This window comes from Haliotis rubra, unplaced genomic scaffold (genome assembly GCF_003918875.1).
Source record: "Haliotis rubra isolate DU_JTF1 unplaced genomic scaffold, ASM391887v1 Scf113, whole genome shotgun sequence".
NCBI lineage: Eukaryota > Metazoa > Mollusca > Gastropoda > Lepetellida > Haliotidae > Haliotis > Haliotis rubra.
The window spans coordinates 754,736-767,233 of record NW_025765037.1 but is presented as its reverse complement, the minus strand read 5'-3'; the positions used below and the strand labels follow the sequence as shown (position 1 = coordinate 767,233).

Here is a 12,498-nt window from a genome sequence, read left to right as displayed (position 1 = left end):
TCCACTTTCCAAATGGCGCCTCGCTGTTGATGCAAGCAGTGATCGTTAAAAAAGGTAAACAAACACCGGTAATCTTTATTATGTAATATTCTCGTAATGGTGTCTCGCCGCTGATGGAACATACTTACCGGGTACTCTGGTCTTCTAATGGCCGCGACCCATCGCTGGGTCGGCCTATCCATGAGAGATATGATTTTGACACTGATTTTGAGGGTGAGTTGCTGGTGAAATGAAATTTAGTCAAACTGAATGTTTTTTTATGATTTAGCAGCCTATATATACTCCTACACTGCTGTATGTGCAAGAAGTTACTCTAATCTACATTTTGTATGGGGAGCTTATAAAGATTACTTACAGGTTCCTTGGAACTTGGTCAGAGGTTCCCGTATGGGATCAGAAACAGTAACTGAAATATTGTTCACATTCACTGACTCCAGAGGTATCCGTGTGTAAGTGTTTGGGGCATTAGTATCGATGTCATGCTGTCACTCTTGGTGCTTTTCCTGAAGATGTTTACCTCACAACTATCTAAATGATAAGGATTTTGTAAGTGAGTTGGGTTTTACATCGCTTTTAGCAGCGTGTAAAATTCCTGTCTGTCTGACCGTCCAGAATGGTCTATTTTCATCACGGACGGTCAAATTTCAAGAGTAGCCTGTCCGGTGGTCTGGTAGATGTTTTCACCCCTAACAGTAAATATTTCATAATATCAGACAGGTTCTCTTATTGTCAGTTTGAGGTGTTTAAGATGTTATGATAATTATGTTAAACTATTTACGATTGGACAGTTCAGTTTACAATAACCAATCACAACACATGTACTTTCAGTGTACCTAAACTCGGTGCATTGCCTGTTAGTGCCATGTTGTTCATTGCGATGCCTACAAACAGTAAAGTATTCAGAAACCTGATTTTTTTTTGATTTTTTCATTGTTGAAAACCGGACAGGCAAGTTTGTATCCGGACTGATACATTTTTTTAAATTACCAGTCCGGCTGTCTGGCTTGGAATTTTGGGAGTTTTAAACACTGCTTTTAGCAATATCCCAGCAATCTCATAACAGGGAACACCATAAATGGGCTTCACACATTGTAATCATTTTGGAATCGAACCCAGTAGATGAGCCTGATGAGTGTATGCTTTTAACCATGAAGCTACCCCACCAGCCCTAAGTGATGATGTTGCTTGATTGATGCTCTCCAGGACATACCTGCGTGACCTTGTGGAGACAAGTCACCTGTTTGTGAAGATGCTGGAGTACCACTGCAAGAAGAATGCCCACATTGTTGTCCAGAAGAAGATAACCAAGAAGAAGAAGCCCAAGGTCAAGGCCAAGGGTATGTTTTATTTAGTACATCTGTCCATCCCAGTTAAATAGATATAATCCTACCAATATGCCAGTGTCTGAAATTGTGTCCTTGTGTTTAACTCTAGATGTTTGATGACAGCAAAATTTTAAAATGTTAACATCAGGTTTGTGATGATAGATAGCATTCAGACGCTATAACATTGGCAATGGTTTTGCCAACGCTAGGACCGTCCAGAATGCTATCTGGGTCTTTGTGTGTTTCATTTCAACCTGTAAAGTTCTTAGCACATCCTCTATTACAGCTGACCGCCTCCGGTGTAGTGGTTAGAGAGCCAAGGTCGCGGGTTTCGATCCCCCGACAGCATCATACCAAAAGACGTTAAAATATGGTACTTGTTGGTCCCTGCCTGGCGCTCGGCATTAATGGGTACAACAAGGATTGGTCGGCTCGGAGTCAGTATAATGTGTCTGAGTGGGGTATTCATGCTTCACTGCGGCATGGTATCTCAGTGAGCTGGCACTATAAAACCAGCTTAAGTCTGGGCTAGTACAAGCAGCCGCATATACACATACACACGCATGCGCGTCGTCATATGAGCGAAATATTCTCAAGCACGATGTAAAACCCAATTTCACCTCACCTCTATTACAGCTTGTTATAAAACTTAGACTACATGCTGAGATCTTTGAAGCATTGTTTCACCTTGAGAAGGCTGATTCTAGCAGATGTTACCAGATAAATACTTTTCCATTACTATCAAACAGTGTACCTATATGTATTATAGCTAAAATGGTTAGATATATCATAAAATGATGTTTTTTTCAAATATATGTGGACATCTGTAACTTGATAGCATAACCAGAGAAGCTATCCTTTCTGTTGTTAAGTGATGTTTTGTATCTTGTTAATGATGTCGTCCTACATTGTTTTCTGTAATGTCATGAATAACATAATGAACTCTAGACTTCTACTGCTGTTAATTTGGTAATTTGGGGATTAGCTACAAATTCTATCCATTTAGCTATTACACTTGTAATGTTCAAGTGCTTTCCTTTATCGGACAGTCAATGGCATATCTTGGGCTTCTAAAAATGATAAAATATAGTAACTCTTATAATAGCGTTATCCAGTTCCCACCCATGAGAAAGTCTTCATCCTTCCTGACTCCTGTCTGAAAATCCTGATCTTTAAGATATTTACAGTTGTCTTCTTTTTCTTTCACTGTCGGGGGGTGGGGTAGCCTAATGGTTAAGGCTTTCACTTGTCACGCTGAAAACCTGGGTTCGATTCCCCACATGGGCACAATGTGTGAAGCCCATTTCTGGTGTCCCTGCCATGATATTGCTGGAATATTGCTAAATGTAACATAAAACTTGACTATACTCACTCATTCGCTGACTCACTCTTTCTTTCTCTGTAATATTCTCTAATGTACGTTACTATTTCCAGGTGCCCTTGAACCTTCCGAGCTAACACCCCAGGAGCTTGAGGACCTCCAGGTGCCCTTGAACCTTCCGAGCCGACACCCCAGGAGCTTGAGGACCTCTGGGACGAGATCTCCGGTCAGCTGTCCTCCATATTCCAAGGTCGTGACGAGGTACCTAATGTGGCTCCATTCGATGCTGCATCTGAAGTAGAGGTTGATCAGCAGAGGTAAGACTTCATAGGGAAGAATTCACTTCCCTCTTGGACTTTATGGCTGTAGTCCCTTGTGTTAACCTGTTAAACATCTGTAACCAATCCGCGACAACCCTAGTAGCGTCAGGGAACTGGACATGTGACCCAGTCATCTAGACCCACTTTTTGCTGTGCAGAGTTGTGTCCCTTAGGCTTTGCAGACGTCAGAAATCTCTTTTCATATTGTATCCCTGTTTGTCAACTCTATACATGTGGTTATGGGTATCTCCAATAGTGGTAAACATCATGGATCTCCGTCAGTTCAGGCTTCCGTCACACACCAAGCTAGTGTTGGGAATTGGTTGAAATCTCACAATTGATGATTGGTTCAATACCAATGACCAATCATCGAAAAAAATTGGTTCGCGTCATTTTTTAGATTTTCCTATTCAGGTTGTAGTTGCAGATAAGTATAAAGAAAAACATTTGGTTCTCTGTTGTTTTTTGAAACTCACAAATTACATTTGCAAATTTCACATCCAGTGTAAAATGATTCAGTTCCAGTGTAACATGAACTTCCCAGATTCTTCAAGAAATATTCAGTCATGACTTTTCAGAAAATGAAGTGAATTTTCTTAGAAATAAACACGTTTTCAGGCCCTGACAACGTCCTAGATATGTTCAATCATCAAGTATTTCAAACTCTATTACAGCGGTTCTAAATCGTTTGTGTTCGATTATGAGAAAATGTTTGGCCACTGTGACCAATCTTCGATTATTTCAATTAATCGGAAAACCACTACACCAAGCTGGCTGCCGTTTCTAAATGAAATACTGTTCTTAGCAGCATGAAGCCCATCTCTCTGACGAGAATCACTCTCTTACGAGAGTCACTCTCAGTAATGTCTTATTGACACTGGTGACTGAAAATTGATGAATGACATTAACATTATGTAGGCTGAGACTCGTAACTCCAGCCTTCATTTGATTCCATGCTGTTTCTATCTGACTCTTTGGTGTTCAAACCATGATATGACTGGAGTACTTCCAACAGCAGAGTAAAACCTCACTCACTCACTCACTCACTGAAATCATTACTATTTCATCTCTATTATACAGGGTGGATGCCATGTGTCGCATTCAGGACAGCATGAGGAATCGATTGCCTGGTGAAGCTGTGGCCATCTTCAGAGGTGCTCGGTAAGTCCGTTCTCACTATTGCCGACTCCCACCAGACTCTCCCACCAGTTGTCATGAAATGGGTCAGAACTGATGCCCGGTTGTAAGAGCCGACCATATAAGGTGGTCAGAATCAGTGACCTGGATTATTGCATGTCATCATACCCTGGCGGTGTAGATTTACTGCTCATGATATCGATCACTGGATTGACCTGTTTTTTCTGTCCAAAGGTAAGTGTCAGTTCCACCAGATGAAGCTGGTCTGACACAGAAACCAAAATGATTGGGTTCTTGATTCCGACTGGTGGTCAAAGTTGCAAACTTATATATAAATATAACTTCATGAAGTGTAAAATAACTTCATGAAGTTGATAAAGTCTTTGTGAAGTGTGTCTTCATGAAGATTTTAGCTGAAGTTGATGAACACTTCATGAACTCATGAACTGAGTTTTGCAATGGTAAAAATAGCAAATGCTAAAAAGGGAGCCATTTTACCTGCAAAGGATAATTTTGATGTGTGTTATTTTATTTGACATATCTTGAACCACATGGAGAACACTGAGAATAGAAAGGCAGAACAAAAGGATTTGGGGGTGGTCCTCGACTTAGTAGTAATAACCTTTAATAACCATCCCTTCATTTAAAACTTCCGATCTTTTTTGTTTTCTTTGTTGATAAGACCCGTGAAAATCAGGGGTAGAGTAGGTCTTCAGCAACCCATGCTTGCCACAAAAGGCGACTATGCTTGTCGTAAGAGGCGACTAACGGGATCGGGTGGTCAAGCTCGCTGACTTGATTGACACATGTCATCGGTTCCCAATTACGCAGATCGATGCTCATGCTGTTGATCACTGGATTGACTGGTCCAGACTCAGTTATTTACAGACTGCCTCCTTATAGCTGGAATATTGCTGATTGTGGCGTAAAACTAAACTCACTCACTCACTCACTCACTCTGTTGATAAAGGTTTTTGCTTTTGATGTATTAAATGAGTTAACACGTATGAAGATGGAGCAGGAGCCTTTAGAGCTGCTTTTCAGCATTCTTACTTTTTCATGTGTATCATGATACTGATGGTATCCATCCATATCTTGACATGTATCATATTGCAAGGTACTAGATGAAACTTAACTCTGGCCTAGCAGATGTGCCTGTGTGTCTTCAGACTCAACTTACACTCTCATGTCATGGATGCCTTCTAGACCCGCGAAGATCCGGGTTATAATTGGTCTTCAGCAACCCAAGCTTGTCATAAGATACGGCTAACGGGATTGAGTGGTCAGGCTTGCTGACATGGTTGACAAATGTCACTGTATCCCAGTTGCATAGATCAATGCTCATGCTCTTGATCACTGGATATTCTGGTCCAGACATGATTATTTAAAGACCACCGCCATGTAGCATTAATCCTGCTGAGTGCGGCATTGCACAACAAATCAACCAACCAAAAGCTTTCTGAAACATTTGGCAGGGGGTTGATCACCTTGCCAACAGCTGCAACATGTCAGTAAAGGACACATTTGCTGAGGATGTGAATATGTTGTGCATGTGTTGCTATGGTTACAGGGAGGTGTGGCCGGAGCGTGATGAGTTCGGGACACAGAACATGTCCCCGGAAGACGAGTTCATGGCATTGCGGGAGATCTTCATGGCTCCATTACCGAGTGAGTAAAACTACTAAAACACATACAAACATTGATAAGATCGATTGAATTTAATACTGTTTATTTTTCAAAAGATATTTTTTTACAGTTACTAAACATTTCACAGTAATCTAGAATACATTCAATGACCTTATCCTGTGAAGGTCAGCAGTGTCATTTTGAAGCAGGTTCTTGCTAGAGTTGTCTCCCATTGATAACAGATTATGTCTTTATGGCTTTACATGTGAAGCTTCTGTTACGTCTTTTTCTCTTAAGACCTTGTGAATTATTCCAGATTGTGTCATGGATTTGGCTATTTTTGAACAGATATTGCATTTAATGTTCAAAAGTGATATGTTTACAATCAGAGAGCAAGGCTGGGATATTTCAATAATTCTTTACACTTCAGATCCTTGAAAAAACATTATTACCCACAGATTGTTTAATTCATATGGTAATAATCATATATCAGAGATCTTAACCATGATGATTTTGCTGTGATAGTTACAATTAAGAAGCTAAAATTACACCATTATGCTTGCCCTTTCACTTATTACATTTGTTTTTTCCTTTTTACCACAAATTATTAACCTAAAGATATGGAGAGCAGCTTGTGTGCATGGTAACCTGAAAGCATTCTACGGAAATACTGCTGACCAATGACAGCCATGCTTTCGATTCACATAGTTCAAATGCCCATTACTCAGTGAGACAAGGTCTCTGATTGGTTGCTTTGTTTTAACACACTCATGTCAGGAGATCGTGAAAATCCAGAGGGACTAGTTTTTCTTTTCTTCCAGAATCTTGCTACTTTACATAAATCAATAGTTTGAAATGAGCTTATGGAAGTCTTATGGAGTATCAACTACTCTGGGCTGAGGAGCACACAAAGAAATCTTAGAACCATTGTCATGAACAGGAAACTGCATTATTGATATGGACTGGAAAAGTTTTTATTTTGATACATCATTTCTAACAAAAGACATGATAAGTAGTAAATTTTATGTCAATATTTATAGACAGCCCCAGTTCTCAGGCACTACCTCTTTTCTGAGACCCATTGGAATTTACATCACGACAGAAACATTAAATAGACAGATCTCGAATGATTTCAGGACAGTCTGAGTCATGTAATATCCTAATAAGATCATAGAAATATGTATACATATATATATATGAATTTGATATAAAATAAATGTGAAGTATTAATATATGTTATATGAGTATGAATTCATAATAAAATAGAGATAATCTTATATGTGTCGAAACAAATATAATTCTATATCCTACAATGCAATATTTATACAAATCATTTAGTTATTTACAAGTATTCACAAGCAATATACTCTTACACACCATTACAGTGCAAGTTTGAGTTGTTTATGAAAGAGTCAATTAATATTATTTATCTTAGGATTATGACTAGTATTATGGATGCGATAAGCAAAACTGATAAACTTGTTATCACGATATGACAGATATGAAAATGAGGTTGCATAGAAGGAACAACTCCATATGTAAAAGCAATGCCTTCTCTCCCAATGTATTATTGACCTTTCCAGGGGTTCAAAAATCCCATTGCCCGACGCCCGGGACAAGTCAGTATTCATTTCGGGCAATCAAATAATGGTATCTTACTTGTCCGTGGACTACTAGATAATTTCCACTTATGGTTTCAAACTGCAAATAAACTTTGATTTAATTTAATATCTGCTCAAAATGAAGCTATTACATTTCACAATGATAATGAAGTAGAGTTATCTTTCTTTGCTATTTATCACTTTTCAATAAATAGTCCAGTAAACATTTACCTCAAATACAATGTTGATTTATTCTTTCATAATTACATCATCATGATTATTTCCTGAAATCAGGGCAAGTGGAAAATTTGTCAGGACAAGTTACTTTCTTAAAGTCACTTGCCCTGTGGCAAGTGACTTTTTAAAAAAATGTTGAACCCCTGCCTTTCATATATCCTTAGACAGGGAAAGAAACCTTTCCAAATTTCCCACTAGACCACAGGGCCAGTGAGTGGACAATAACTAGCGGTCCTGTCTACTTCACTGGTCCAAATAACATTCGTAGATTTACTTAACCATCAATACAAAATTCACTGGCCACCAGGACCACTGCAATCGTAGCATTTAGTGGTCCTGATGAATTTTTACTAGCCAGGACCACAGAACCAGCATAAATTTCACACGCTGCTTCGATAAGGGTTTCTACTGATAAATGTGACTGCATGTCACTTGTCAATATATAATGAATTAAGTGACTCAATCACTGAGTAAAATTGTGTTTTGAACATTTATTATTGTTAGCATAACTATGGGATAAAAACACTACTTCTCCGTTTTTGCAGTTAATGAAAGATTCATCGTTGTGATATGCAGACATTAAGAAATTGTGTAAGATAACGCAACTGTTTACAGTTACCTACACTTTATCTACTGCCAAAAAATGCTAACCTTCCAGTGACTCACAGGCACTTTGGGATGTATACTTCCCAGGAAGCAGAGAATAAAATCAAGTTCAGGCTGTTCCATTAACCAGGTGGAAAAAAGTGTTTGTGGAGCTGTGTGCATCCGTGCCCAGACACACTGTATAGACCATAGCACATAATAATTATTGTCATTATTATTATTTGGTTTACTTACACTTACTATTGTCATGTGTACACAGTTTATTCGTCACCCCAAGTGTAAACTTTCATACTCGCATCAAGGTCATTGGTAATGTCCTCACTGGGCCGGGATGATGTTGACCCTCGGTCTGACCTTGACCTTACAGCTCTTTGTTTAGTGTCAATCATTAGTTCAGGCATAGGTTCACCTACGAAAAATACAACATCGTTGTAGTCCTGTCGATACTGCAGCGCACGGTGATACACAAGCTTGTTCTGGCGATATCGAATCACGAAGAATATGACGACGCCCAGGATGATGAGGACCACAGCACAGGTGACACAGGTTGCGATGATGACGGTCTTCATGTCGACCCCACCTGTTGTAGTTATTGCTGCTTGCTGAGACTGATCAGAGTCCGAGGAATTGGTTGACTGAGCTGTTTGGTTAGAGGTATTTCCTCTTCCAAGGTCATCTGGAGAATTCATTGGGGTCCCAGTATTGATAGAGCTGTCTTTGCTGGACTTCCTCAGAGGATCTTCATCACTGTGATTTCCGTCATTTGGTGTCGGAGTTGCAGATGTTCCTGTTAGCATTCCCGATGTAATTTGTTGTGTGTAAGGAGATTTTGTAGTAATGACCATATTTGGTGTTTTGTGTGTCCTTGACATTTTCCTGGTGGCTATGGTTGTCCGCGGACGAGGCTGAGATGTGGTCTTCTTTCTCCTTGGTTTTCTTGTTTTCCTTGAAGGTTTCTTTACCTTTGGTTTAGGAGTTGAACTAGGATACACAAAGAATCTCTGTGTCACTACTTTTGTCACCATCTTCGTCAGCACAATCTTGGTAGGAGGGATTGCTGTGGTCCGTCTGCGCGGCTTTGGTTTTGACTTCTTAACAGTCTTTTTAGTTGGTCCAGATGTTGTAGATGCCTGTGCTTCTGGTGTCGCTGCTGTTGTTGTTGATGGCTGCAGGGTCGTGGTGACAGCAGCAAATTGGTACGGTTTTAAAATAGACAGGGGTAAACCTTTAAGTGATGATGGAGTGTGGCATTGAACATTTCTGTCCATGAAGAAAAGTTTCTTGTGTGACTTCATCCATGCACTGAGCCACTGCAGTCGCTTGTCACAATGCCACTTGTTCCCAGCAAGCTTGACCACCTGAACACTACGCAGGTACGTCCGCAGGTTGGGATTCAAGGTTTTCAGCTCATTGTCCATCAGATTTATGTGAGTTACGTTGAGAAGAGATGAAATCATGTCATCAGAGTTCAGAACTTGCCGGGATATGGCAGGACTGAGCTGAAGATCAAGGGACTGTAGGTCCGATATATCAGCAAATATATTTCCCACCACATTCGTCTCAATGTCCACAATGAAAGCCATCTCTAGTGTACTCAAAGCAGTCAGTCCTGCGAGCGATCCCTTCTGAATACTTGTCATTTTGTTATTGTTAAGAGACAATGTTTGGAGTTCTCCGAGCTCGGCAAAAGCGCCCGTCTGCAGTGTTGTTATCTTATTTCCGCTAAGGTAAAGTTCTGTTAGGAACTTAGACTGGCTAAATGTCCCAGGCTCAATTGTTTTAATCATATTACTGCTCAGTGTTAGGATAGAAAGTGCCGAATTCTTGGGGAAATCTTTTTTGGATATCTTAGATATTCTGTTTTTACTTATCTGCAATTTTGTTACCTTGGGGGAAAATGGCGATGGTATCTTCTTCAGCTTGTTTGCATTGAGCCACAGTTCCTGTAGTTCTCTGATTCCAGAAAATGCTCCCTTTTCAATGCGGGTTATCTGGTTTTCATCCAGTGCTATGATGCTTAAGTGGCGTGTTCCTGAGAAGGTGCTCTTGTTGATCCTAGTGATGTTATTATTACTCAGTTGAAGATACCGTGTTGCCCATGGCAACCCCGAGGGTACTTCTTTCAAACTGCATCCACCAAGATCAATGTACGACAGGCGATGATTCAGTGTGAATAAGCGATTGCCGTCTTTGATAGGGTTTTTCTTCAACACGATGTATGTCAGACTTTGAAGTGGCGCAAAACAGTTCGAGGAGATTTTCTTGATTTTGTTATTTGGCATCATGAGATACACAAGGTTCTTCATGCCCTGGAACGTGTTGTCTGTAAGTTCATCTATCCTATTGTTCCCAAGATCCATTCGCTTCACGTTGGAGAGGTTCTGAAATGCACCCTCAATACTCACAATTTTGTTGTTTGTTATGAGGATGGAGCTGAGGTTCCCCAAACCTTCAAACAGACCCGGAGGGAGAGCTGTCAACTTGTTGGAGTTGAGGTTCAGGGTTTCAAGACTTGAGAGACCAGCAAAAGTGTCAGGCTGGATGGTTTGGATGTTGTTGTTGCCTAGCGACAGCTCGGTTAGTGCCGTGAGGTGACTGAGACGATCCCTGTTGATGGTTTCAAGATCATTTCTGGCTAGATTCAGGTATGTAGTGTCAGCAGGAATGTTTTTAGGAATGTCACGTAACTGCTTTCCGTAGCAGTGTACCCTCGACTCATGGCACGTACAGCTGGGAGGACATGCCGACACGCAGACCGATGCCGCCGCCACAAACACAACACACAGCAACACAGGGGACAGGCCAGCCATAATGGGCACGCTATGAACTCTTCAATACTAGAATATATGACATAAAACAAAATGTCTACTATACACAAGGAATGTTTAGCTGTCACTGACTGATGTTGGCTGTATTCCTGATGACCTGCACACAATTGTCTCAGACTCTGAATGATCCTCGTCTGTCTACAAAAACCTCCTTTTGAGAAGTATGATGAAAACAAAATCCAGTTTCGAAAATCCTTTGGGTGAATCTGAAAATCCTTTGTTAAAGTTTTGTCAGTGACATGAAACACAGAAACAACACATAAAGTATTTGTAAAATGACAGTCCTCTCTGATCACAAGATTCCCTGCATCGGGACGACCCTGTCAATGTCCATCAACGGAGCGGAGGACCATGTGACTACCACTGGCACAAGACCTGTGTCATGTGTCTCGGGCTCTTTCTGAAGCTCAGTCCGAGAGAGGATGCATGTCGTTATTTTCAAATGCGAAATCTGATTCAAATGTATCCTGAGTTTGATAGAGATCAGCTGCTAGTTGTACAAGGAAGGGAAAGTAGCCACTTTGAATCCCAAGTGGAACACCGCTCCTAACACTCAGCTACTTCCATTTAATTGACAGACCCAGAGCATGCCTTATATATGTGATGCTAGTTTTTAAAAAAAATAATTTAAAATTATTTCCTGTTTGAAAAAATGTTTTTGATGACTAAATTACACATTGCATCAATATTGTAGGGTCACATTTTAAGATGTTTAATCTTAATATGGTTTTATGAAGTGTAGTAATCAATGGCATGAGAGGGACGCAGAATTTTCATCAGTAGAATACTATAATTACCTATACAGTCAGTATGAGATATGACAAAAGATACTTATATGTACAGTTGCTGTGGAAGAACCTGTACAAGTGGACATGATTTTGTTTTGTTTAATGTCGCACTCAGCAATTTTCCAGCCTTATGATGGCTGTCTGTAAATAATCCTAGTCTGGACCAGATAATCCAGTGATCAACAGCATGAGCATTGATCTATGCACCTGGCATATGATGACATGTGTCAACCTAGTCAGCGATCTTCAGGGCTTATGAAGAAGCTGTGGATCTGATTTTTGCCTTGGGAATAACATTGGCTACGTGTTTGACTTAGGGATATGAGCTGTGACCATATGGATATCAGTGCATCACAGTATGGATGTTCTCACTCCCATTTCTGACCAGTGAAGGTCCGGGTTAGAATTGATCTTCAGTAACCCCTGCTTGTCATAAGATGCAACTAACGGGATCGGGTGGTTAGGCTTGCGAACTGGGTTGACACGTGATCATATCTCAGTTGAGTAGATCGATATTCATGCTGTTGATCCCTGGATTGTCTGGTCCAGACTCAATTATTTCAGACCGCTGCCATATAGCTGGAATATTGCTGAGTGCTGGGTTTCCTGTGGCTTTGGAAATGTATGGCTCACTCAAAATGTAAGTAATACAAACTCACTATTCAAGCTCCCATTTCCATTTAATCACTGTATTCTTACTGTATTATCA

The 12,498-nt window shown here is 40.3% G+C and overlaps 2 protein-coding genes across 2 annotated transcripts in view; one reads left to right on the top strand and one right to left on the bottom strand.

Moving 5' to 3' along the window:
• LOC124291248 (protein timeless homolog) overlaps positions 1-12,498 on the top strand; it is an 86,030-nt gene that overhangs the window by 25,985 nt on the left and 47,547 nt on the right. Inside the window, 4 exon segments of the mRNA XM_046728192.1 lie at positions 1,204-1,337; positions 2,810-2,963; positions 4,047-4,127; positions 5,674-5,771. Coding sequence (XP_046584148.1) covers positions 1,204-1,337; positions 2,810-2,963; positions 4,047-4,127; positions 5,674-5,771 — 467 coding nt within the window.
• Positions 8,044-11,534, bottom strand: LOC124291237 (slit homolog 1 protein-like). Its single transcript, XM_046728182.1, has one exon. It carries the CDS (start codon positions 10,981-10,983, stop codon positions 8,434-8,436), a length of 2,550 nt encoding a protein of 849 aa, XP_046584138.1. The 5' UTR covers positions 10,984-11,534; the 3' UTR covers positions 8,044-8,433.